Source organism: Chiroxiphia lanceolata, chromosome 7 (genome assembly GCF_009829145.1).
Source record: "Chiroxiphia lanceolata isolate bChiLan1 chromosome 7, bChiLan1.pri, whole genome shotgun sequence".
Classification (NCBI taxonomy): domain Eukaryota; kingdom Metazoa; phylum Chordata; class Aves; order Passeriformes; family Pipridae; genus Chiroxiphia; species Chiroxiphia lanceolata.
In genome coordinates this window covers 15,042,164-15,069,907 of record NC_045643.1, presented here as the reverse complement: position 1 = coordinate 15,069,907, position 27,744 = coordinate 15,042,164, and the positions used below count along the sequence as shown (strand labels likewise).

The 27,744-nt window shown below is 39.2% G+C and overlaps 1 protein-coding gene across 1 annotated transcript in view; it reads left to right on the top strand.

Annotated features, from left to right (window-relative positions):
* Positions 1-6,461: 6,461 nt before the first annotated feature.
* ITGA4 (integrin subunit alpha 4) overlaps positions 6,462-27,744 on the top strand; it is a 35,752-nt gene continuing 14,469 nt past the window's right edge. The window contains exons 1-15 of the mRNA XM_032693601.1: positions 6,462-6,646; positions 6,734-6,855; positions 13,722-13,828; positions 13,923-14,052; positions 15,384-15,451; positions 16,078-16,207; positions 19,619-19,704; positions 20,041-20,100; positions 20,194-20,331; positions 21,350-21,461; positions 23,407-23,501; positions 23,826-23,916; positions 25,281-25,326; positions 25,710-25,864; positions 27,065-27,219. Coding sequence (XP_032549492.1) covers positions 6,462-6,646; positions 6,734-6,855; positions 13,722-13,828; positions 13,923-14,052; positions 15,384-15,451; positions 16,078-16,207; positions 19,619-19,704; positions 20,041-20,100; positions 20,194-20,331; positions 21,350-21,461; positions 23,407-23,501; positions 23,826-23,916; positions 25,281-25,326; positions 25,710-25,864; positions 27,065-27,219 — 1,680 coding nt within the window. The remainder of the gene's footprint in view (positions 6,647-6,733; positions 6,856-13,721; positions 13,829-13,922; positions 14,053-15,383; positions 15,452-16,077; positions 16,208-19,618; positions 19,705-20,040; positions 20,101-20,193; positions 20,332-21,349; positions 21,462-23,406; positions 23,502-23,825; positions 23,917-25,280; positions 25,327-25,709; positions 25,865-27,064; positions 27,220-27,744) is intronic.

Here is a 27,744-nt window from a genome sequence, read left to right as displayed (position 1 = left end):
TAATGACTACCATGCTTCATAAAGGTGGCCTGGAGTCCATATTCAAAGGTATGATCTCCTTGTGATGTTGTCTGATGAAGCACAGTATCACATCCTGGAGAATGTATGTTATGGTATCCTGAAGACAAGATTGAAATTGGACTGGCATTTCCTCCAGATGTTTCCTTTCAACAGTTCTCTTCTAACACTGTTTCAGTTTGGGTTTTGTTGTTCAGCTTTTTTTTCAAGAAATAAGGGGCTCTTGTGAGGTTTTCCTATCTGAAAACATAGCCCTCATCACTGCTGAAAGAACACGGTCCACGCACAACCAAAATCTTCATAATTTGGTGGCTGTTTTCATAGTGTTTACTTTTCCTATGGAGCCAAATGCTTTCAGTCTCAGCATCATTTGACCCACAGTTTCTAAACTATTAATTGCCCAACTTGCACCTTTACCATGCATATTTTTTGTCAAAAATTATTATAAAAAAAATAAAAATAAATAGCAGACAGTGATATCCTCTCACAGTATTCAGTCATTTAAGTAGCGTTGTATGGACATCTTTGGAAAATAACAACTATTAAGGCAGTCCTCTACAACATAACAGTGCCATTATACTGACATATGCACATACTCAAAGACTGATACAAATTGAAACTATCATATGTGTGTAAAATATTGTAAGTGATTTTGATCTAGTGATAGTAAGTTCTTTATAAATTCGTACTTAAGTACAGAACTGATCCTTCTTGTCAGCAAAACTAATATCTGCTTTGGTCTACCTTGGTTAAATAACCAAAGCTTTTGCTTTTGCCTTGTCCTCTGGTTTATCTTGTCTAGAGGATGCAACAGACCAATGTTTAACTTCAACTTGCTTTGCAGCTAAGAAATAAATCTAGGCAAAATTGTTACAGATTCTGTTCCAATTCCCATTGCACCCAATCTCATCAGCAGGCATGTGGAACCTACAGAAGAATAGAAATATGAAAACAACTAGAAACTCATAATATCAAGAGATGATAGGGGATTTTTTTTTCTGTGGAGAGATGAATATGTCGAAATGAAAATGAATTATGAGAAAGAGTTGATTTAAAGAAATTATTAATTTTGGAAAAACAGGGAAAACTAGATAATTTTTTAATGTTGAAATTCTCTGAGGGTACATATTTGCTTTTCATGTCAAAGTACCTACGTCAAGCTAAAATATTTGTTTTAAAAGGTGAAAATAATGAAAAGAATATACAGTTGTGCTGATCCAGACTTCTGCAATGGAAGACGCAGAGACAGTACATGAAAACACTCTTCATTTGGATTTCAGATGGGAAAGTTTCAAATGATCAGCAATTCCCTTGAGATGGGAAAGGAGGACTTATTGCCCAACTTCAATCTAAAGTAGTTATTTAATTGCATCTGATTCTACGGAATTTCTGATTCTAAGTTGCATTTTGATTCTAAGGAAGAAAAAAATTATGCAATGCATTAATCACACATACATATATCATGATTAATTTCCGGTCTTACCAATCTGTAAATCAAAATGCAGTTCTTAGTTAAGCAGTTGTTAAATATAATGATCTATTGTTTGCATTTCTTAGGCAGGTTGCCATAGTCATTGCCTGTATGACACTATTGTATGTTTAAATATTGGAAAGCTCCTTTGGGAAGTCTGTCTTTACTTCAGCAGCACAAGTGTTCACGGGAGGAAAAAACTTCTTGAAAATATTTCCTAAGAAGACATCACATGACCGTAACGATATGTGCTGATTAAACTAGAAGCTTGTTCCTCTTTAACTGATCCTAAATGAAATTCAGATTTCTAAAAAGAACATATGCAAAATGATAAAATTAGGAGCCTCGCTCACATTTGCTGCTTTTTGGTGCCTCAGACATCTGTGCTTAATTATACTTGTCAGTGGACAATATATCCTCTTCATGCAAGCTCATACAGCAGAAAGAAGATGACATTTCTTGAAGAGAACCTTAGGGGTAAGTGTAAAAGTGTATTTGCCTTCTATAATTTCTCAGATGACAGCATATGAATAATAGACTTAATGGTCCACTGCCATTGTTGCGGGGTGTCCAGAGGGAAGCTTACAGGAAAAACAAGACATAGTTATGGTCTGACCAAAACCCTGGATTTCCCATGTTTTGGTAAATCACAAAGGTTTAGAAATTTGAAATTTAAAATGCCTGTATTTAAGTTTTTAGACAATTTAAAAATAAAACTTTCAACTCTTTCTAATTAGGAACAGGAACACATCCACTGATTGTTTTTATTTCTAATTGAGAGTAGATTTGGAGGCAGTCTTTCATAAGCAGCAGTGGGCTTACATGACAAACAGGAGACCAAGGACAGACACAGCTGAAAGCGGGCATATCCATGAAGATTTTTAGGATAATGTGCTTTCATGTGTTTGCAACAGAGCAAAAGCAGTCATGTGATCAGTTACTCAACACCAGCCCACACACAGGATCTAATTTAATACAAATGCCTTCCAAATTAGGGAATCAAAATGGGAGTAGTATAGATTCCACAGAAGAAAGCTAATGACAGACTTTCGGAATCGTTATGTTCTTCCTACAGTGATTTTCTCTCCCTTCTTCTCACCAGCAAGGGCATGTATTAGAGGTAAGCAATGTTGACAGAGTGATTAAAGACCCAAATCACTGCTTTTCCCAAACCGAACAGCTATGGGGAAAGCAAATTTTTTATTTGTTATGTTTTCCCAGCAACTTTCTCTCATACTCCTCCCAAATGCAAAAACTAACAAATCAAAATCTCAGTCGTAGTTACCACCTCATAATTGCATTTGAAATATTAAATCTTGAAGGACCGTATATGATCTTTCATAGGTGACCAAGGTATGGTTACCTTATTCACATGATGTTGTATGTTGACATTTATGGACCAGTAATTCCATTTTACTCTAATATAGTTTTTTTTAAGTTGGACCCCTTAGGACTGAGGCAGAAGAGTATTTGGACAAAGGTCCTTGAGCTCCAGTGATCCTTGAGAGCAATGCTGGGGAAATTGGATTTCTGCTCCACTTTAAGGTAGATGCGTAGGTTTTAATTTTGCAGACTCTTGCTACTTCTAGAAAGTTAAGGCTGCTGCCTGAGAAAGCTCCTGAAGCTGCAGTATTGGTTTAAACCACCCTGCTAATACAACCAATACAACTGGCCAGCCACACATACAAGCTACAAATCTGACCTAGGTTTGGGGTTTTTTGCTGGATTATTTTTAACCCAGATCACTTCTCTGATCTGGTTCACCGCTCTGGTACTGAACAGGATGAGGGTAACAGAGGCAGCAGTATGATTCAAGAATGAGCAGTCAGAGATGAGGGCAGTCAGACGAAGCGCACGCATGGGCTATAAAACTGCTGCTGAACTGTGGACCAATATGCTTAATTCCAGTGGCTCCTCTGAAATTGCCTTAGATGGTGAACCAATGACAATCACCAGAGCAAGTCACTGTAATATTTTGCTTCTAGTGCTATTAATTCACAGACAACTGTGGGAGATGTGCTGTTCTGATTGTATAGTGGCAAGATGTTTTGGGAAGATTTTCTTTTTATTATTTCAGGGTAACTTTATATATATATATATATATATTTTATTATTTGTAAATATAGGTACCTGGCTGCCAGTGCTGGTTCCACCTTTTTCGCAAGTTCTCCTAATCCCTAGTAAAACCCAAGTTTTGTCTCTATTACTCCATATTGTCAGTTTGCATTGATTTTGCTCTCTGACTGGTCCTCCACCTGCACGTGCATCTGAGGTACTAAAAACCTCAGATATTTCTCAAAATATAGATTTCTCACTCTCCAATAGATTCATCTTCCAATTATTTTATTGATGCCTGGTGGATCTTGATAACATTCACTCTAGCAAAGTCTAGGAGACAACGGAACTGTTTCATCCTGACAGGTGGGGTACAAAACAATTCTCAACTTCGTATCATAGCTGATAATCAGCTATTTACGTGTCAATAACTGAATCCCATAAGCTACCTTTTTCCTGTCAGCTAGGAGCCCTGCCACCATCTCAACACCCTCTTGAGCAGTCCAGGAGCCACTAGACTGGAGGTTCTACAAAGTCCCTACAACTTTCAGCAGTGTCTTTCTTTTCCTAAACTCTCCCAGTAGTATGGATCTCAAGAAGCTGTAATTTCTCTGAGTGCCATAGCCAGCTTGCACACATTTTACCCCTCACCTATACCATACTCATTGATAAGCTACAACACCAAGTGTGAGAAACAAGTCATCTAATTGAGGTTTAGGGTGGGTTCACCCAAATGCTTAGAAATGCAAAGAGATCCCTTAAACTTCGTTGCATGGTTCCTGCATCAGTTTTTTGTAAAGTGATAGATTTAAGACTGGTCTTGAGAAAGAGCAGAAAGAGCAGAGCTGTTTAAGACATAAACTTGCAAGGAAAAAGGAGTCTGGAAAACTGTTCCCTTGTCTGTCATTCAAGGCATAGAGCTTTTTGTCCATTTTTGTTATTAATTAAGAAACAAATCCAAGAACTGTAACAATCTCTTGCAGAAAAGCCTGTAAGTCACTCAGAACTGGCTAAATTGTTGGGGTGGTGGTGCAACCACGTTACAATTTCTCACCAACTAAACCACAATTTAGCATTTCAGTTTTGAATCATGCTTGTTTTGCTGCTTTGAAAATGAGGGTGAAAACTTCAGTGGTAGAAATGCAGATTCACAGCTGCTGTTGATTGTTTTAACTCCTTTGATGTCAGTAGTTGGAAGGAAGATGAATAGCAGCTGAGAAGCTGTTTGACTCCTTTACATGAAACAGTCATTGCTCCACATCAGTGTCATCCAGGGAAGCCTTCTGATGGCTCTACAGATGAGGACTTGGAAAAAGATACACTGCTGACTGACTGACTGACTGACTGACTGTCAGATCTTGCAGTGTGCTGATCTCATTCCAGGAGCTACACATCTGCATGCACTTAGGAAGACAAGATGTCTCACTCCTGCATTGGTTCGGTGCATTGGCTGCAATGGCTCTGGTAGTTGCTCAGCATTTTGCAGAAGTGTTGAACTTTCCACACTTCTACCAACTGAATGGAAATGAAAGGGGGGAGGGGTTTAATTCCAAGCAGCTTAAAATGGCATGTTCTGAATTTCCATTAGAGGATGGTAGTCTGCCATCTCCCAGTTAATTTCTATTGTGTATAATATTCAATAGTTGCAATCATACTGGATTTTATTCCAGATACAATAAGAACTCTTTGTAACTAAACTTTCATTTTGAAGAAGTACTTCCATTCTTGTTCCTTAGGTTCAAAATACCATTATACATATGGATAGGTTATCCATATACAGGGATTATAGCAACAGGAAGCCCTGGTATTCAAAGGACTTCAATGAAGCAAGGTTTGTACGTAGAAGTAACAGACTCGATATCAGGATGCACACACTTCAGTGTGAGCTAAATCAAGAGTCAGTGACTGATCTGATGAAAACATGCACAGTAGAGCTCCTCACTAAGACCAAGGGAGCCCTTCCAAGGCCTGCTAAATACCAGATCTCTTCCACAGTGCTCATTTTCCTTTGTTCCCATGCTGTCTTAAGACATGGCTGGTAACTTTGTCAGCAACTGAAGAGCTGAACAGGAACGTGAAAAAGTTACTCTAAAACACAAAAGAAGCAATGGGGGGTTGTTCTGATTTCATCCCGTCCAGAAGGAAGGAGCCATCAGCAGTGAGCAGTCTTGTGCAATATGAGTGAGCAAGGCTGACTGTATTCTGCTGCTGTGGCACTGGTTTCAGAATAACCCCCACCGGGGGAGGGCAAGAAAGACCCCCTCAGCACGGCGACAGTGGAGGGAGGCTTAGAGTTCAGGGGTATTGGAATTTTTTCCTAAATCTGATAGGAAAACTCAATCCTCTCCACAGTTCCGTTCCGAGAAAACGGTCCTGTCCTTGGGGGGAGCTGCCTGGCCGGCGTGCGGAGGGAGATTTCAGGACAAGCTTTCCGGCTCTCCCTTCCCCTCCGCCGGCCTGGCACACGGGCAGGTGTGTCGAGGTGAAGCGAGAGAAGCCGCCCCCGTCTCTGTCCCGCCGGGGTCGGGATGCCAGCGTCCCACGGGGCCGTGCTCTGCCCGAGGACGCGGGGTCCCGGGAGCCGTGCCCCTTCCGCTGCGCCCACCTTGGGCGCAGACGGGGCGGGGAGAAACCCGACCCCCGCCGCCTGGGGAGGGAGAGGGGCTGCGGCAGCGCGGGAGGAGGCGGCGGCGCGGCCGTGCGACTCCCCCATCCGGAGGGGACACCCCCACCCCGAGCAGCGGGGAGGGCGCCCCGGCCACCGCGGCAGCAGAGGCAGCGCAGGCAGCGCGGGGCGTCCCGGGGCAGGGCAGGGGCAAGGCAGGGCGGGGCGCGGCGCTGCCCTCTCGCCGAGCGAGGAGCGGAGAGAAGAGGGAGCCGGCGCCGGGCGCCCGTGTGCCGCTAGCCGGCCAGAGCCATGCGGAGCTGCGGGAGGGCGCGGGGGGCTGTGGGCTGGGCCGCCCCGCTGCTCCTGCTGTGGCAGTGCCTGCCGACGGCGCGGCCCTACAACTTGGACACCCGGCACGCGCTGCTCTTCCGCGGGGGCAACGGGACCCTCTTCGGCTACTCGGTTCTCCTGCACCGCCACGGCGAGGAGAGATGGTGAGTCCCCGGCCGGGCCGCCCCCGCGGAGGCCCGTCGCGCTCTTTGGCGGCCGTGGCTCCTAACGCTGCCATCTCTACCCCGCAGGCTGGTGGCGGGCGCGCCCCGGGCCACCTGGTCCGCCAACACCTCGGTGGTCAACCCCGGGGCCATTTTTCGGTGCCGGATCGGCGGGAACCCCCACGGGCAGTGCGAGCAGCTCCAGCTGGGTGAGTCGTGGGCGGGGAGCCCCCGGCCGGCGCGGGGCGGGCAGCAGGGCTGATCCCGCTGCCGGCGGGACGGGACGGGACGGGACGGGACGGGGAGGGTCGGTGCCCGCCGCCCTGCGCGCTCCGCGGCTCCTCCGCCGCTGCCTTGCGGACGGGTTGTGCCGGGTCCTCCCCGGGTTAAACTGGGGTTTACCTCTCGCTAAAGCGCTATTGCCGAAGGGCAGTAACGGCGGCATCAAGACAGAAAACATGCAGCAGAACTCACTTGGGAGAAGCTGGGTGTGACAGCGCCCGTTCCCACAGCCGTGTTTCGCACCTTTGAGCGCGCGGGTCAAAAGTGCCGTGAGAGGCTCGGTCCGAGTCCCGCACTGCTCGAGAGAGCTAGTGCAACTTTCGGAGCAGGGGCCGGATGCAATTAGCTCAGGAATGGAGGAGTAGAAGTATGTACCTGAATCATCTTTTCTTCTGCAAAGCCTTCCCTTCATAGAAGTCACCCTAAAGTAACCCTGAACCACAGTTGTCTTGCCAGATGGGTTCTCCCTGCTTACAGATTTGTTGAAAAACTGAGTTTCAGGGGAACAAAGCTAATATTTACCAAATCAGTTTTTCTAGCTACTGCATTTAACCTAACTCCTCTCCACCTCGGCAGCCTCCATAGTTTGGAGATGTAACTGGATGCACTTATCCAACTTCCAAGTGTTTAATACTTGTTAAAAAGGAGAAGACTTTGCAATGGGTTAACATGAACATGTGTGAGTTACTTTAGGCTCTCTTCCTGTCACCCTTGCATACAGTGCTATTCATTCTGTCCTTCTGCTATGCATAGAAAGTTTCCTGAACTTCCTGTCCTGCTGTGACTGAGACCATTGGATCCGTTAGAACTATGACTGTGCCGCCCAATAAGGATAAGAAGCGTGAGAAGGAGCTTTCAAATTGTGCGCCATGACCTGATGGGCCTTCAGGGCAGAACGCAGCGTTCCATGACAAAAATGTTAAACCAGTTATTTCTCTACATGTCTGTGCATAAAGCTTAGAACTGATAGGTTCTACCTATTTTATTTTACTACAAATAGAAGTTATTTTTTGTAGCGGAGCTACAAAAACCTAAGATACGTCAGTGGTGCTTCTCTTGTAGTCACATGAAGAAAAGACAAGCAGTTGTTACTAGGAAGAACAGAAATTAAGCTTCCACCAGCCCAAATAGTTGTGGGGGTTTTTCTGAGTAATTTCATTCCAATATTAGATCAATTGAAAGTTATATATAACAAAGAGCTTTTTTTCTCCAACTGCTTGTTTGTAAGAGGAGGCTTGCAAAAAGGCAAAGTGGTGAAATAGCATGTACTAGGAGGCAATAAACCCCTACTCCTGGATTGGAAGTAAAAATAGTCCTTCACAGTGTGGGGGAAGGAAAGGAAGGATTGAAAGTTTCAGGTTCTTTCAAAACTACATACATCTGCTGTACTTCTCAACTTACTCAATTTAGCCAGTGGAGAAACAAAAGCTCTAAAGAAGTAATTTGATGGGTTTTTCCTCAATAGCTTAGGGGATTCTAAATGAAATGATGCAACAGATGTATGAAAATGTTTATGTGGTTCCAATTTAACATGGCCTCTATTTCCAACTTTAGAGGCTGCAGTTTACACAATGTAGTTTACTGTTCTATCCTGCACTTCTTTAAAAACTGGTGGTACCGCACCAGATTTTTCCAAATTGTAGGTTTCCATTAGTACTAGATGACATCTTTACATTGCCAAGTTTCATCTATAGTGTTTCTGAGATAAATAGATACTGAAAAGAAGTGCTGTATTGTAAAACAGGTCAGTGAGGTCAAGGAAGAAGCCAAAGGCAGCTGTGGTGCATGGGATGTAAATGAAGTGGGCTAGTATCTGAGGTTGGTTAAGCCTCTGCCATCCTGCTGAGCAGTCACAAAAATACAGAAGGGAACTTACAATTACAAAGCTGAACTTAATTATCACTTGTCTGACTCATTCAGGCTGTCAACAAGTTTTGGATATAATGATTTTATCAATGCTGACTCTTTAAGTCAGTGACCTCCCCAGTTTTTCTGCTTGGATTTTTGCTAGTGCCAAGTTTGGGTTTTGATCTTATAAAACAGGGTAATTTTCTTTGAAAAATATGTGGGGACATTGCTGGATGGGTGCACTGAGAACTGCTTCTCTCTTTCTCTTAAATACTTGCATTCACATTTCTTTCTAGGAAAAGAATCTTTGAGATAGTACATTTCTAATTATAAGTCATAGAAATGTAGAGGTGACAACAGACAATAGAAGTGGCTTTCCAAATGTTGGGCCTCTGTAATGAATAGATGTGAATTACTTAGAGACATAAATGTGTTAAACCACTTTGTTGCTACATTTTACTAAAGTAGCCTTGAAACTGGCATAACTAATTAATGTAGGATACATGCAAAATTACAAAGCCTCTGATCACACAAAACTGCTGTTGTATTTTTTAATGTCACATGTTTCTATCTGCTTTCTTAGTAGCAAAAGAGTTGCTGGAAATAGACTTATGCTGCAGTCATCACAGCATCTGGGGTAACTCATCCATACTTCAGAGCATTTTCATGTTGTTCAAGGTGTTGCAGGGGCCTGAGCTGGTTTAAGAGCCAAAAGGAGCCATGAAATATACCGCCATGAGATAACTAGCAAGTCTTTGTCTTTCCAGCCCCTCATTGACACTTTTAAATCTCTCTCTGACTGATAAATAGAGGAGTTTTGAGAGTTTCTTTTCCAATTCTAGTACTTCTGGCTAGGGTGTCAAGTGTTCTATTCTGCAGATTATTTGCTTTCGTAGTATTTTTAAATAATGGCTTATGTTAGATGCAGAGACTTGTAATCAAACCCTAGGCACAAGTACAAAATACAGTGCTTCAAGTTCAGTTTATTACTTGGAGCACTTACTGTCTATCTTCTAGTCTTGAATTTTGAGTCCTTGCCCATATTAGTTTGGGGTAGTCACGGGTTACTGCAGAGGAATTTACACAAAATTCTTTAGATGTTTTGACCTATTGCATTTTGGACTTACAAAACATTACAGAACTTTTTCAACAACATTGCTCTCAGATTTGTAACAGTGTAATTTGCTGGCTAAAATATATAGAAAACAATTTATGCAATTTGCCACCCAGTCTAAAAAAAATAGTTTTAACTACAAATGTATACAGTCAATTCAGTGCATGCAGTTTAACATAAGGCCAGAAAGCTCTGCCTGCAGCTTCAGTCTTGCACCCCTCCTTTAAGGCTCTGCTGTAATTAACCTATGAACAAATTGCCCTCTAGCTCCCCCAGCTGAATCATTACAAGGGAAAAGCGAACAGTTAATGGTTTTCCCCAAAGGGCTGACCTGTGTTTGTTCAATATTGATTTTAGTAAGTTTGGCTTTTGATAACTTGGCTTCTTTATCTCACTTGCATTGCTCATACCCTGCCAGTGATCTCCTTTCAAAGAGCCATACTGTTCCAAGGAACATGGGACCTTCTGGACCTAAGTCTGATGCAGAGGTATAGAAACTGGTGTCACTTAAAAATATTTTGGGTAAAGGTCATTTGAGAGATGTAAGAGAAATAAGACCTATCAGATCTATGAAAAGAGAGAGAATTTCCCTGGGCAAGTGAAAGAGAGACTGATGAGGCCCTGACATCTCAGAGCAGGATATCAGAAGGCTTACTGTCTTTGCAGTAGACTTCACAGTTTTCATCAGTTAGCAATAGGACCAGAGGAGTTATTGGAGGATAAAAAGGATCATGGGAAGCTGTTGGGCATGGAAAACATTGGAGGAAGTTAGATAAAACTGGTTTCTCAGATGACATTGCAAACATCTGTACTGTAGTCCTTGAGGCCAAAGCTAGAAGTGGCTTTATAAGTTGTGACCTTATTTATATGTAACTGTAGTGTTTCTGTGGATGCGTTTACTGGGGATTATAACAGAAGTGTATCATCCAGCTGTGTGATGTACATAGGCTGAGCAATTACTTATTTCTCAGTGACTTTATGACAGCACATGTTCCTTTTCCCTGAGGCAACCAAGCTGCTATGTCCTCTTGAGCTTATGCAGTACTGCTCTGTTGCTTGTGCAGAATACTGAATTTTTTCATTTGATAAAGCTTTTATAATGTCATACCCTGAGCAGGGACTCATCATGGTGTCTGGGATGTCAAGCTCACATTTCTCTCTCCCACAAAGGCCTGTAGTTTTCAAGGTGGTTGAATACTTGCCAGTCAGAGAAAGAAAGGAGACATAAGGCAGCAGGTCAGCAGAAGGGCAAAGTGATCCTGAATCAACTTACACTGGAGCCAGGGAAAGGGGGAATACAATCCAATGAGCATGAATGGTGGTGATTTTTCTCATTACAAACCTCTGAAACAGGAAAAGGACTGAAGTACTGAGACAAGCCAAACTTCCTCATCTCTCAGTCATCCTTGTCTGCTTCTATTTGATTTAATGATAAAAAGTCTCAGAAAGCCTCTTGAGGTTTAAATTTATTACCCTGGTCTTCTCTACTTCTTCCATCTCCTGCAAATGCGCATATGAAGTAAGTCCCAGGAAAGTCATTGTCATAAGAGGATAGAACACATTGCTAGAAGGGATTCACAGAAGTACCTTTTGTGATTTAAAGGAGGATGGGACGTTACACATGGGAGTGTAATGGAGTTTTGTTTTCCGAGGAGGTTTCAATCAGATTAACATGCTCTATAATTCATGCAAACTATGGAAATGTCTCCCATAGGAAGTGAAAAGTTCTACATGACATAGCTCCAAAATAAAATTCCAAAACTAAATTCCAAAATTGTTTTGAAAAGTGGTATTCAGTACATGGAAGTTCACTGACATTAGCCAAGAAGGATAATTTGGAAGTTTATCACTTAATCCTCAGTAATAGAGAACCTGCAGAAAAATCAACTTCTTTTTAGTAGATTTTAAAAGTGGATTTTAATTTGTGCTTGTCTTGGAAGGACTCCACATGTTAATTCCCTAGGTGACCTAGAGGAATTATTAAATTATGGTAATATAAAATCTCTTAGCCCAAAGACAATTGAATTTGATGTTATTGTGAGTACTAGGGTCGTTTCCTGTTTACTTGGATTTTGCATACTATTTCCTTGATGTCTTAGGGCAAGGCACATGCTGGAGGAAGTAGTAAAGAAGAGATGAAGGAGAGGGTCGGGTACCTCTTGACCCTGTGAAGAGTGTTGTTTTTGGAAGAAGGTAGAATACAGTTGTATGCAGGGTATGTCATCCTTTCTGCAGTGTCGTGAGGTGTTCTGGGCTGCACTACTGGTCTCCCTATCCAAGCAGGGAGAAAGTGTGATGTTTAGAAAAAGTGGAGGGGTAGTATGGGAGTAGGAGAAAGCAAGGCTCCAGCACATTCTTCAGAAAAATGTCAATGGCTAGGCCTGTCATAGAACAGTAGGGAACAAGCTCTGAGATAAGGATGGTTGTTAGGTCTTACTCCTACAAATGCTTGATGAAGAATTATCTCGATTCCATTAACCTGATATTTTCTATCAAAAAGTCCATGACATCCTAAGTATAAAATCATTTAAGTCAGTGTTGGCTATAAGAATACATGTAGCAAAGCCCACAGTCTCTCATCTTTCTCCTTACTGAATAGATTAGGTGTATCCCTTTATTCTGTTTCCATACTTAATCAATATTGTCCAGGTTTGTGTCCTGTAAAATGAACAAGTCCACTAAATTAGGAGTGTATTCATATAAACTCTCTAATGCATTGGACAGTAATAAATTTCAGCTCTACTGTGAGCACAGTTGTTTTGTTTGGTTTTTTTGTTTGTTTTTTCTTTGGTTGGTTGGTTGTTTTTTTGTGGAGAGGGAGGCTGATTTAAGGGGTTTTTTTCCCACGAAAACAGTGTACCCATCAACATTGGTAGGCCTCTTCTGGGTAAACCCCTTAAACCTCAAAAGTTTTGAGTTCAGTAGTAACTGAATTGAATCTGGGAAAGTCTTAAAAATTATACAATGAGCTTGTTCACATGACATAATATGCTTCCTTATTTTATAGGAAGGTTTTTTCATAAACTGTCATGTTGATGCATGGAGAATACCAATTCAATAATTTGATTAATGCTTATTTATGCAAACATCTTACAAAAGAAAAGCTTTGTATAACTTAGAATAAATGTGTAGCTTCTCTTTATCATGGGTACCACTACTGCTTTCCAGAAGAAAGAAAATATTTGCTAACTTGGCAATACTATAGCCCTTTGGGGAGGGAAGGAGGAGAAGGTGGAGTTAGAAGAAATTTCAGTATGTTCTCTAACATTTTAAAAAACTACTCTCCTTAAGAACAAACACAAAGAGCTGGTGCTAAGTAATTGCAACAGTGCAAGAAGTACACAGGACATACATATGTAATGATCTGACATCCCCAGTAGACACTGCAGTTATACACCCTTTATTTGACAGCCTTTAGCAGTAAAGATTGTTTTAAGGTCTGCTTCCAATAGAAACATGGTTGGATAGATGCTTGCTTTAGGCTAGATTTTAGGTAACACTCATGGGTATTACGTGTGTTTCTTATGAATTTTTGGGCTGAAGAACACTTACAAACCAGCCCTTTACCAAAATTTAATGTCACTTTCTATCTTCATAGTGATCCTCACTGCCAACCTATCTTGTTCAGAACCAGTATGATCCCTCTGGCTATGTACAATTGTACCTTTGTTCAAGAAGAAAGTAAAAAGTCTACATGGCCTATGTAAGACAGAGACAAAAGATCACATCTACCAAATCCAAATTATCTCAATGTCCCCATGGAGTTCTCATACTTACCACATGGCTCTTCACCTTGTCCCTCTGCTCAGAGCATTGGTCTTTGTATCCTAGGCGACCCCAGAGGAGAACCCTGTGGGAAGACTTGTTTGGAAGAGCGTGATAATCAGTGGCTGGGTGTCAGCTTGTCAAGGCAGCCAAAAGAAAATGGATCTATCGTTGTATGTATTCACCACTGGATCTGCGTGTCTGTCGGACTGCATTCACCTTCCTTATGCTTCCGTGTCAAATGTCATGTTTGTTTTATATCCATAGGCTTGTGGACATAGATGGAAAAATGTATTTTACGTGAAAAATGAACACAAGCTCCCGCACGGTATTTGTTTTGCCATCTCTTCTGACTTTCGAACTGAACTGAGCAGAAGAATATGCCCCTGCTATATCGGTAAGCAGAATGCTTGGATCCTTTCATGGGGAAGGGTGAGATGTATAATTGGATGATGCGGAGTTTGTGAAGAGCACGTGTTGCTCTGAGCAGGCATTCTGCAGCAAATGTTTGAAGATTGAGTTCTGATGATATGAGCCCAGCTTATGATGCAAATTTATTAGCAAGGTGTTTATCACTTCAAGAAAAACTGCTTTCAACAGGCAAAAAATTAGTTGAAGCAGGGCGTCGGAATACTTGCTCCCTGGACTGATCACTGAAGGACATGCCCGTCTCAAAAACAGGCCAGTAGAGGTCATCCTCCCTTCCTTTACTCTCATCATTTGTGTTCTCTGCTCAGGAGAGTCACACAGCAGAGCAGCAGAAATATCTGCAAGCGATTGTTGCCATCTGCTCCTTAGCCTTTGATACAAAGATGCTGTGGTGCCTCCTCACAGTGCATGTCCCTGTTCCTTGCTTGCCTTCTGGTGAGGATGCTGCTGTGGCATGAGACCTTCCGTGGTCCTTCCTCTAAGAGTCAAGACCTGAAGATATCAAGTGACTCCATCCATGCCTTCCCTTTCTCTACCTCTCATCCAGGAGAACAATCTCATGACCCTGTGCCTTGCCAATGCAAGGATCAGCTGACAATCAGGGCTTTCTGTGCAGACAGAGTAATGCCATCAAATGTCCCACTGCTGGCTTTGGAGACTGTTACATGCATTGGTGAAATCATGCTTTTATCTTTGGAGACTTTAAGTGTACAAATCCATGCAGGAGATGAAGGGAACCCTGATGGAAGGCAGGTAGCAAAGAATTGCAGGAAAACAGAACTGGGAGAGAGTGTTGGATGTAAACAGAACTGCTAAGGATGATAGATACCAATATGTCTAAGACAGCCATAACACAAGCCCTTCATGTCACTAGGGGAGCATCAGGGCAACTCCTATGAAGATACATAAGCCTGTGAGTCAGATTACACCTATATTACAGAGTGGAAGAGTTCAGTTTATCCAGATGTGGTGCTCAAACTATTAGTGCTGTTTCATTCAATTTTAAAAGAAAGGTATAGTCTTTAAAGTCACAGTATTTCAAAGGCAGGTGTGGTCAAGTGCTACATAGTGCTTTGAGTTTGCTACAATACTATGTTGCAGCTAAAGGCTATAGTGGAAACTAGTGGCTTTAGTTTTCTTATGCAATTGAAAACCAACTTCTTTTTTTTTCTTTTTTTGCGGGAGGGAGCGGGGGAGGTTTTTGTTTTCTAAGTTGTCTCAAACTCTGTTGAAGACCTGGTAAAAAGGTCTGAAACTACATGCTTCTCATCCTTTTTAATATTTCTTGCCCATTCACAGATTTTGCACGAAAGTTTGGAGAGAACTATGGGTCATGCCAGGCTGGAATTTCTAGTTTTTATATTGAGGTGTGTGCTAAAGATACCAAACTTCTCTCTATTTATATATTTATTTATCTGTATACATATATTCAAGTGTACATGTAAATGCAAACATCAACACTGTCTCTTATTGTGGGAGGGAAATATCATGTTTCTAATTTCTTTTAAATTGAACATTAAGATTTGTAAATAAAACCTTTACTTTTTATTCCCAAGAATACTTTTATGTCGTACTAAATCCTAAGTTACTTTTCATCTGGAAAAAGAGCATGTGTATAGCAGAGCATGAAGTTTTATTATTCTCTTTAATCTGTTTGACGTAATATTAACACTCAATGCTTACATTCTTGCTTTACAGAGTCATGTTCTATATTATTTAATCTCCATTCCACCCTAAGATTATAATTTTGAAAAAACTCTGTTGAGAAGAGAATATCCTGTTTGTTGCTCTGTTTTGTTGTCACAGCTCAAAGCTTTTAATAACTGTATTTTTAGAAAGTCTGGAAAATATTGTCTGTAATCTAGTGGTGAACCCCAGCACTGAGCCAGATGCATCTCCAAAGGAGATCTAAAGAGAAGCATTTGATTTGTTTTGCTTATTTTCCTGAATATTTAAATGTCAATAACATGGCTTTGTTTTACTTTTCTTTTAGGACTTAATTATAATGGGAGCCCCTGGATCCTTTTATTGGACTGGTTCTGTTTTTGTATACAATACAACTGCGAATACAATCCATGCTTATACAGATTCAAATAACCAAGTGAAATTTGGCAGTTATCTAGGTACTTAAAATAGCTTATATTTTTGTAAAGTATAACATAAATTACTGGTCTTGAAGTGAGTGCACAGTGATTTTCAGTGCTTTCATTATTAATCCCAGGAGTGACAGTTCTAAAAATGTGTCCTGATTTTGTTAAATGTTATTTTATTATAAGACTTCCTCTCTGTTCTTTTTACAAGGAAATTCTCAAACATTAGATTTCTGCTATTATCATCTCTCCACTGAATTGTAATCATTTCTTGATTTAGAAGGTAAAGATGTGCTTCTGCTTAGCAATGGTTTGCACTTCACTCTTACGTCTGAAATGCTGCCACGGACTTTCATGGAAAAAGACAATGATTTCACATATACCAGAAATATGGCAAGTTTGTTACAGTGAAAGCTGCAAGCAAGCCTTAATTGCATTGTCAGTAAGGGGAAATATGCTATGATCTTTAGAGACAAACTTGCCTGCAATTGTGATTTTTTTTCTTTTTTGTTCCAACTCTATCTTGGTCTGGATATGTGGGAAGGCAAACCTTATCTATGAATGTCTGCAAAGGCCATGGGGTGCCTACTCATGTATCTATATCCAAGTAATTAACTGAATTTAGTGCTACCATTTGGAAAGGTTTATGCCAAAAACCATCAGCAGCTTCAGTCTTCTCACTAGACACACTAAGAAAAGCTCGTCTGTCCTTCCTAAACTCCTGAGCAATGGTATTTTTGCTTGTGACCATTGCACTTTCCCATTCATAGATCCGGTTCTCATGAATATTTCCTGTTTCTAATTCCACTCCTTAGACAATAGGAAGTAGGCATATGTTATGAAATAGCTATTATGAAATATAAAATTGCTAACTAACACTTCAGAATTCAGTACTGGGCCTTGCAAAGGCTGCAGATGGACTCTGCAGAAAAGTCAAATGAAAGAGATGCTGGGTGGTCAAAGGTAATCAGACACGCAGATCACCAGGGTCGACCAGTAGCATTTCTAACCTTTCATAGGACAAACAAAAAACTTCAGAGAACACTTGCTTCAGCTTTCCAGTAAGAGCAAAAAAATTACTGCACCTGTTAGGGGAAAAGAAGCTCATTCCAGATTTCTGCTACTACAAGTATAAGAATGAGAATTTCTGTAAGGAATGAGTCAAATCATTGATAGCCAGAAGCCAGATACAGGCAAATGGGTATAGGCTTGTATAAGGACTGTGCTGGGGAGAGTGTAGCGAAGGCCTTTGTGCTCATCTATGGTCTCTCCTAGGTTCCTTGGCTATCCAGGATCTGAAATCAGCTGGAGTTTGTTTCACTAATACTTCTCTAGTGACCTAGTACATGTTGGCTCAGCAGAGCCCTGTGCCTTTTAAACTTTTACTTTCTACATGAAAGTGAAGAAAGGGGCCATTAGCTCATCTGTGTGTGTCTAGAGCAGCAGCTGTGATAAACCTTAAATTCTGCATTGTTTCATGCTACTTCAGCCACTGCTTTGTTCCCTCATAATAATACATAATGTGGTTTAAAGAACATGAAGGTACATTCCTTTCTCTCCCTCAGGTTTTGTTCTGTTCCATCTTTGTAATTATTGAAGGCAAAAATCTCTTCAGGGCTAATTCTGTTACCAAAATTATTTTTTTTTTAAATCTGAGTTTACTTCTACCTTAAATAGTGAATAAAAATATCCCTACCAAGTGGTGGAAGTATGTAATGTAATTCAAGCACATGACTAGACATAATTATCTACTTATTCTATCCTTCTTTTGGCAAGGACTGAGAAGCTTGGCATCTTTATTTACATGTTTTCATTAAACTATCAAAAAATAATAATTAAGAAACTAGAGACTGCAGGAAGTGCAAAAACATCATAACATTTTCCATAAGTTGTTTATGTACCAGACAAGTGAAAAAAGAAGGAAGTTAGAAAGAGAAGCTGGTAATACATTACTCTTGGTAGTACTTCCTTGACTACTTCAGAGTATCTTGGAGATTAATAACTGATGTCTTTAAAAGGAATTATGTAAGTCAGTCAGTCTTATAAATTAGCTGAACTTGATGAAAGTGTAATCTTAGGCACTTAACAAACTGCCTTAAAGAAATCACAAAGTAAAAGACAGTTTCTTTTAGGAATCTGAGAATGGCAAATGACATTACCATTACTAAGTTTGCCAGTTTTCTGAAAAGAGGAGAGAATTTTGGAGTTGTAAATAAAATTTCATTTTTCTGTGCTTTTAAATGGTCAATTATGTGATTTTTGCCTGCCCCCCACCAAACATTTTAATACCATTAAATAAAAGTGAGGACTATGTGAATACTGTAATTTTTTTGTCTCTTTGGTGCTTTTTTTTTTTAAGTTCTTAAGAATTACCAGTGTTTACACTTCAGCAGAACCAAAATAACTAGAAAATAAATGTCAGAGGAGGTAAATTAAGGTTCATCCACTTAAGCTTAATTTTTTGTTAAATAAATAAAAACTAGATGCTGACCTTTAAATGATAAATTGCTTTGTTCACCTCTTTTAGCTTAAAATATGAAAAGAAAAAGATCTCTTAATGAGAACTTGAATTCTATACAGTTATCTTCACAGATGAAGATTCAAGGCTTGTTCTTATCCGATCCAAGATGATTTTTCTAGTTTCTCTGCATGCTGTGAAAATCAGCAGTCATTCAGTAAATGCAAGAGTAGCAGAATATGTTAACTGTCTTACCAGTTTCAACTTATCTGTAATGTATTCTGGAAAGAGTAAGGATAACTTGGGCAGCTACAGGTTGAGGCTTTAGCCTTCCTTTTGCAATTCCACGTCTGGATGTCTACACCAAAATATGGTCCTGTTTAGGATCTGTCTACACATACAGTGATGCTTTGTTACGTAGATTCATTTACAAAAGCTGATGTAATGTTTTCTTAATATATAATCAGGCTTTTGCTCCACTTTATTCCTGACATTTTCATGTGTATGTCTACAGTGCTCTGTGTGTGTGTACGTGCACATGCGTATGAGCAGCACTGCATTTAATTTTGCTGCAGTCCAGTTACGATAGTCAGAGTAACAATTGAATCAAGTGTTTCTACAATGCAGTGAATGGTTGATTGTTTTTATTTGTATTACAATATGGACTCACTGAACAATTGCAGAATACACATTACCAGAAGGTGTTTGCAATTTACTGGCTTTTAAAGTATGGCAGATAATTGGGTTCCTGAGGAAAAAAATAAGTGTTTCTGGCACTTGTTTCTGCTTGCTGAAACTTAATGTTTGTATTAACCTTTTGCTTTTGTTTCAAAAACTTTCTTTTCTGTTTTCGTTGCTAATTTACATGAGGTCTGAATGTCAGATTCACAATAATCGGTGGTGTTGACAGCTTTTATGTGGCGTGCTCCCACTTTTTTTTCTCTACATAGCATTTCCAGTACTGAAGTGTATTTTTTAATTTACAGGATATGCTGTTGGAGCTGGACATTTTCTGACACCAGACAGTACAGAAGTAATTGGAGGGGCTCCCCAACAGGAGCAGACTGGTAAAGTAAGGGATTGTCTATACTATTGGTTTGAAGAATATAGCCCCACAAAACCACACATGATTTTCCAACTTGGATTAATATATTAAAGACAAGTATCCAATAGATTTGACTTCTCACTGGGAGAAAAGTTAAAGAGGGAATTAGGGTAAACAATTTAGATAACAATGATGTGAACTATGGTGTTAAAGAAAGGTACAGATAGGAAATAGTAAATAGCTGTAGCTTGTGATATTGTGTGTTGCTTTGCTGATTCTCTAGCACGTGCTGTAGAGAAAGCAGAGGGAAATACTTCAGATTATAGTTTTCTGAACTCCACTTGTATTTTCTTTTCATTTTAGGCCTACATTTTTAGCATTGAGAGGCAACTAAACATTCTATTTGAACTAAGAGGTAAAAAGGTAAATATTTCCTATTACTTTTCTGCACCTTATAACTTCTAGCACGTCTTCATCAAAATTCAAAAATAGTAATGATTTCTTGCTTGCACACAGCTTGGTTCTTACTTTGGAGCTGCAGTTTGTGCTGTGGACCTGAATTCAGATGGCCTCTCAGACTTGCTAGTTGGTGCTCCAATGCAAAGTACTGTCAGAGAAGAAGGAAGAGTTTATGTCTATATGAATTCAGGTTCTGTAAGTATTTTGTCTTAGAAACACATGGCAACACAGCCATTTTAATATAACAGGCTAAGAAGAGATTTCCTCTCTATTATCATACAATATTTCAAGATACAGGAAAAACAACTGTAGAACTGTGATGACAACCCCAGCAGGAGTGTGTAGCCTACCTGCAAAGGCCAGCGGTGTCAGCTGTAACGCAGTTACTTAAGGTAGTGTTAGAACTGAATACAGGCTGGGTTTGTTTCCCAGAAGCTTCAGGGGGTGACAGCCTATCCCTGCAGCCCCTTTGCAAGCTCTCCTCCATTACTGTGCTTCCACTGAACTGGCATGTGAAGGGCAACTTTTTAAGTACTTTAGAAACAAACAAGGAATGAAAAATTTGCATGCAGTTTCTGGTACCAGTCAGGAAAGAGAGTGGTAGTCCTCTGTTTTGCACATGAAGTAACTGGACAGATCATGCATTAGAATTAGCTTCTTTTTAGTCTTTCTAAGAGTTCAGAAGTGACAGTGTAAACACTATTTTTGTGTGCTTTTGAATTTGTCTGGCTTTCCAAATTTTATCTTCATGTCTTATTTCCCTTCCTTTTCACACTAATACGTATTTATTCTCTTATGCTTGCTATTAACTTTTTCTTAACCTTTTCTTACAGGGTCACTAGAGGATACCTAAAACTCACTAAGGCACATATAATGGCTCTGAAGCAGCTACTGTTTACTACCTTTTTAGCACTCGCAGTTTTCTCAGAGCAGTAAGGCTCTGTAGTTTGATATAAGCTTGCTGCTGTTAACAGCACCTGTTAAGAGGTGTTTGCTGTGGGAACACATTGGTGTTCTCTTTCTTAAAGGGCAACTTACTCTTTATTATTCTTACACTAAATACTGTGAAATATCTTTGATAATGCTTGCTTCTACACCAAGGCGTTTGGTAGGATGATACATTGGGAACCAAGGCAGTTTTAACATTTTGAGTAATGTTCCAGGTCACCTGGAAGATGCTCTGTAATGTGCCATTGACTCTGTTTTCCTTCAGGAAGCAAAGATGGTTGAACTGAACATAGAGCTCAGTGGGAGTGACTCATACGCAGCGAGGTTTGGAGAGTCCATAGCCAACCTAGGAGACATAGATAATGATGGTTTTGAAGGTAAGAATACAAAGAAAACCCCTTGGGTTTCATTCTCTTAGATCAGTGGACTGTCATGATAGACAGGAGGATTTTGGAAGTCTCAAAATAATTTAAGTTTGGGGCTTGACCTTTTTTTTCTGACTTGAAATATAGCTGCTTCACAGTCAATGATGTGTAATACCAAGAATTAGATTCTGTCTCTTTAATGAAGAGCATGAGTATAAAGTGATAACAGTCTCTAATTTTTGGTGCTGGACCTCAAAACTAATCCTGTTTTAGATATCTGAGACAAAGGTTAGGGAACAATTTGGCAATTTTGTAACATCATAAATAAAAATTACACATTGAGTCTAGATCTGCTTCTGTGTCACCAATAAGAAGTACTAAATATATGGGGATATTGAAAACAACCTTCGAGCTGGGAGACTATTGTGGAACTACTTCCCAGTTAGGGCCTCAGGTGACTCATGAATTGCCTAGTATGTGCTCCCAGAGAACTGAAAACAAAGGGAACGACATCAATAGCCATGCCCCAATACTGAAATCATAGTCTTATACACAAGTTTCAGGTTTTGTCCCAAAACATTTGCGTTCTGCAAAAGAAAACTGAATCCCTATATAGGGCTGGAGAACAGAGAAGTAAGATCAAATTAGTAGCAGCATAGCAAAGTAGATATATGACACAGAATATAACATAAAATGGGCATCCTAAAACTGCAGGGGAGGCGGAGCAAACAAGTCAATTAGGTTTTGAAGGGAGCAAAGCCATTGAAAATAAAAAGTGGACATAATGTTGAGAGTGGCAGTAGCAAAAGAAATTTTGTAAGAAAAAAAGATGGAAGCAAAATATATAGGGAAATTGGGTGCTAGAAACCAATTTTATGTAGTAAGTAATACAAAAGAACAGCAGAGTGAACTTCTGAATGATCTAAATCATCAGTATCAGCCCTGTGAAGACAATGGGATGTGTTGCTGTAGAATCTGACCTCCTCAAGAACATGTATGTTATTTTAATAGGCACAAGTTGACTGTACTAGTTTCATCACAACAGTAGAGAGACATAACATATTTTGTGTGTTGTAGTCACCACAGTACAGATTCAGTCAAAGAAGTGTTCAATAAAACCAAATAGTCAGAGCTTTGCTTTTCTTGTGATTTTGGTTTGGTGCAGTATACGGTATTTCTGATTTGCAGATAGTTCAGTTTTGCTTATTTGTAAATGCAAGTTCACAGTTATTAATAGTGACTTTCAAGATGGTATAATTCATCTACCCCTCCCTCCACTATTTGGTCAACAACCTCTGGCTCTTTGAACCATGGGAGTTTTTGGTAAGGGCTGTTGAGGTGGATTGGTGGGTCGGTAGGTTCATTCAGTTTGTTGCGAATTGCCACACCCCTCTGGGATTAAATCATCCAGACATAAAACAGACAAGCTACCTTCACTTTCTCCCTAAATGCCTTTCCAAGCCTGTTATCTACTGTTATGGACATTTCATGAAAAAATGAAGGGTTCATTTCAGGCAGCATAATAAAAGTACTTCTTGTGTTTTAGTGATTTAATCCATGTGGGACGAGCAAGAAAGTCATCACAGTTCCATGAATACAAGGCGCTTTTTTCCTTTTTTTTTTTTTTTTTAAAGACCATTATAATTTCAGCTATTTTCATGGTAGCCTTTACACTTTTTAAAGGGTCAAAATAAGTATTGCTAGAACAAGACTTTGTCTTGAACAAAATAGCTGTATTTGACCCTTGTTTTCCAGAAAAATAGCAATTCAGGTAGAGTCAGACTACTGAGCTGCTCTGTATTGTTTTTGTTTTCTTTGTATATATGTTCAGCACTATTTTTGAATTCAGTCAAGTAAATTTGGTCTGGCATTGCATGCATCATGATTTGCATTCCTTTAACCATTCCTTGTTCATATTTCCTACTCAGCTGATCATTGCTAAATTGTTTTTCCACAGATGTAGCAATTGGGGCTCCACATGAAGATAATCTAAAAGGGGCTATTTATATTTACAATGGCAGGGAAGATGGAATAACACCATCGTTTTCACAGGTATACTTTTTCAATGAAAAATAATCAATCCAGAAAAAAAGTAAGTTTAAATCCGAGAGGGTTTTCCCTTCATTTAACACTGTGACCACCTGAAGTACTGATAAAGACTTCAGAAAATTTTTACATAATCTGTGATTTCCAGATAATATAACCTGTACTTTAAGAGAGAAATAAATTGGGTTTGGGGCTTTAGACAGGGTTTATGGGACTTAACATTTGTAGGAATTGAGGAAGCACATAATTGCCTTCAGCAGTTGGGATAACATTGTAGCTCAGAGATTAGCTTTCCAAGAATAATTTTGTCTTTTACCTTTTCCTCCTCAGAGAATACAAGGACATCAAGTCAGTAATTCTTTAAGCATGTTTGGACAATCCATAGCAAGTGGCATTGATGCAGATAACAATGGATATCAAGGTAAATTAAACAATGTTCTTTATTTTTCATTTTTAAAAGAGTAGAGATTCATAGGGAACAACACTACTGTGCTACTTGATACTTTTAACAGAATCAAGATCTGTTATTAAGACGACATGTCACATCTTGTATTTTGGAAAGAAAAAAGAAGAGGTAAAACTGAGGCCAAGCAGTCAATTTTCACGGTCATCTAACTATTATTTAAGGACTGAGAACAATGCAATAGTAAGATTGTAGTGCACAAGAGGAAGAAAAACATAGTTTTTATTTTTAAAGCAGCTATCTCATCTGCTAATGTCACAATGAGCTGGTTTGGGCACTGGAAGCATATTTCTTGAGCAGATTAGTGTGCCAACCTAAGTGTATTACTGGCCTTCACATAGTCTGGATTTTTCCAGGAGTGATGAGCTCCTTGACTGTGTGAACAACACGTTAACCCCTCTTAGGGCTCATGGCATTGAATAAGACCCTTGTGGAGTTGTTGTGGGCACAACATGGTAGTGTTAATTTGGTGTAAAACAAGTTAGCTGTTTCCAAGCATACATTAATTGCTTTATACATATCATCAAAATATTTTAACATTTCGCAGATTAGCGTTGTGTCAGGTCAAGTATGTCTGTCCTGCCCCTGTGGATGTAAAAGTGCAAAGTTACCATGAACTGCATGGTGCATGCTCTGGCTCTGCCCACAGAAATGTTACCCAGGTTAATTTGTAGTGCTGGGCTAAAAGATAGTTTACAAGTAGTCTGCTCTCAGGTCACCTGTTGTTTACTGATTTGCAAGTCATATCCTCAGACCCTTGTATTGTTTAGAGTCATCTGACAATTCACTTTTGGTACCTCATTTGATAGGTGTGTATATATACCATGTATATTTCTTTCCTTGTCGCATTAATAGGTTTCAGGTAGTTTGGAATAAATTAAATAATTTTTTCTCTTTCTCTCTATGTATAATTTCATGCATATAATATACATAAGCAATTCTTTTTTTATACATATATAACTATATGTGTGTGTGTGTGTGTATAGCAATATTGAATATCTGGATTAGAAAGAAGGCAAGTGCCTCCTATTTAGCTGAATTGTCCTTCAGTATCAGCCATTTATACATGGAATAGAAATCAAATCATAACATTATCAATATCTGGAAGTCCAGTAAATGAGCATGCAGTGTTAATGGACAGTGGACAAGTATTTCAGGAATCATTGTCTGGACCTTTGAATATCAGCATATCCCTTCTTATAAATAAAGGGCAAATGGTGTTTTAATGCTGACCAAAAGGTGAAAATGCTATAAAATGCTTGTACCTGAGAAGTAATTCTTGTTGACAAATTATGCTTATTGATACATTTTTTTTTGTACAGATGTAGCAGTTGGTGCATTTTTCTCCGATTCTGCTGTGGTGCTGAGGTGAGATCACTACGTTTCAGTGCCTTTGAAGACCATACAATTTAACTCTGTTTTTTAGTGTAGTTTAGTAAAACTCAGTAGTATAATTTAACCTCATCATATTCTTATTGATGTCTTGAACTTCAGTCATTAGGCTCTAGAATGCTCTACAAATCAAACATTTAAGTAAACACCTTGAAGAAAATGAAAATATCATTCTGAAACTTCTTGAGGCAACAAATAATGCGCATAGAACTATTTGAAGCTATCTAAAAAATGCAGATAGCTTAAAAATGATGATTGTAAAATATAAAAATAGATTGTCAAAAATGGTTAGTTTTGCACAGATTGTGTAAGCTATTTCTGAACATTATTTGTGAGCATTTACTCTTTTCTGTTCTTAGAACAAAACCAGTGATAATTGTTGAAGCTTCTTTAAAACATCCTAATTCAATAAATCGAACTAATTTAAACTGCATGGAAAATGACCAGCCTGCCACCTGTATGAATTTGAAGATATGCTTTACCTATAGAGGACGAGAGGTACCTGGTTATATTGGTAAGCTACTGGGTAAAAAAACCAGTTTATGTATTCAATATAAATGCACCTATTTACAGAATAACGCTACTGGTATTTAGTAGACCATTAATCTGAGTTCAAAATAAAATGAAAAGTTGAGATGTCCTCTAAAAGCAGCCCTCCCAGGCATGGACCAAACCATATGGGACTGCTGTGGGATGCAGACTTCCACTTAGCAATAGAGAGAAGACAGTTCCTTCCTAAAGTAGCTCAAGCACCTGATCGTACCATCGTGGAATATTATATGAAAGAGAGGGAGTCCCACCAAAATTACTGAAAAATATATCTTGTATTATCTTTTATATAATACCTGTTTTGCTTTTGACAGAAAACAGTATTGCTTGAAGCAATATCCATCAGAAGAATATTCATGGTGAATTAATTTAAGATAATTTACAGTCTAAATTTGACTATTGCCTGGGTACTTTTAACCTACTTGTCATGTGCTATTTGTAAACTGCAAACAGCCCTGCAAATACATGGTATATAAAATTAAATTGTTTAACTCTTCTGGGTGAGAACATAAAATATCCTTTAGGAACATGTTACAGAGAACACATTGCAATGATGAACTGTAGAGTTACAAGTCCAGATCTTTTGATATTCATATTCATTTTGAAAGATGAGCAGTCAGACTGGATCACACTTGCTGGACTTGGACATGAGACTCTTCAACTTCAATAAAAAAACTAGCAGAAATTGTAGATAATCTAACTCAACTTTTGGCAAAGATTAAGTAAAAGATCAGCAATGCTCTGCAACTTATTTGCAATTTGCTATCATAGCAATTTGTGCTAACTTAGAAAAAACTGTGAAGTTCAACAATATTTGTCAGTGTTTGTTTACCTACCAGTTTGTTGTAATTTGTCAGGTAACTGAAGTGAGTTTTCTTTAAATAGATTCTGGTAGAAAACTATAAATATAACCTGATAAAACTATCCCTGATGTAAAAGCATGTACCAGGGAACAGTCATGAAGCAATCAATTTTCAGAGTATGAGAAGCTTTCATTAGGTATGGATTTATGTCAGAGCATTTTTAAGCAGAGCGTTTTAAAATGGATGTTACAGAACATACTTGAGGCAGTGAGTCAGAAGATGTAATTTCTATCATAAATTCATGAAAATCAGAACACCTAAAGATTTTACAACCTTTATTTTCCCTGGGTTTTATTTTGCAGTATTGCTTTATAATCTGAGTGTTGATGTGACCAGAAAAGAGGATACACAAGCAAGGTTCTATTTTTCTTCCAACGGAACATCTGATACAATCTCAGGAAAAGTAAAGATTTATAGCAAGAATACTGCCTGCAAAGATCATCCAGCATTTATGAGGGTAATGTAATTTTTAGTGTGTATTGTCCTGTAAATCCTTTGGTCTCCTTTGAAAAGCATACCTGCTGCAAAGAACCTTATTTTGTTTACAATTGCATCACATAATTTTGAAAGTAAAATATTTGTGTTCATAACTTCCACATTTATTGTATACTAATTCTGATGCTTTCTCAGCTTTCTGTAGAGAAGTCAGAGAGTCTGCCATCTCTTATGTTGGTGAGACCGTGCAGAATAATGATAATCACAGTGATGAAGTAGGACATGAGCATTCTTGACATTTTTCACCATTTTTTATGAATGACAGATGATAGAGTGAGGCTGTTTTGGAGCAACCAAGAAGATACAGTGTAACATGCATGTTTTGAATGTTTCTGATGGAACTTTCCAATGAACTCCTTAGTGCAAAATCTTAAAACTTGTGATTTTTGTTATGTTTTGTCATTTATAACTATTTCAAAGAACGCATGTATGGTCTTGCTCCCATTTTTAATGTGAGAAGTTAAGGTAGACTCAGCTAATAACAAAA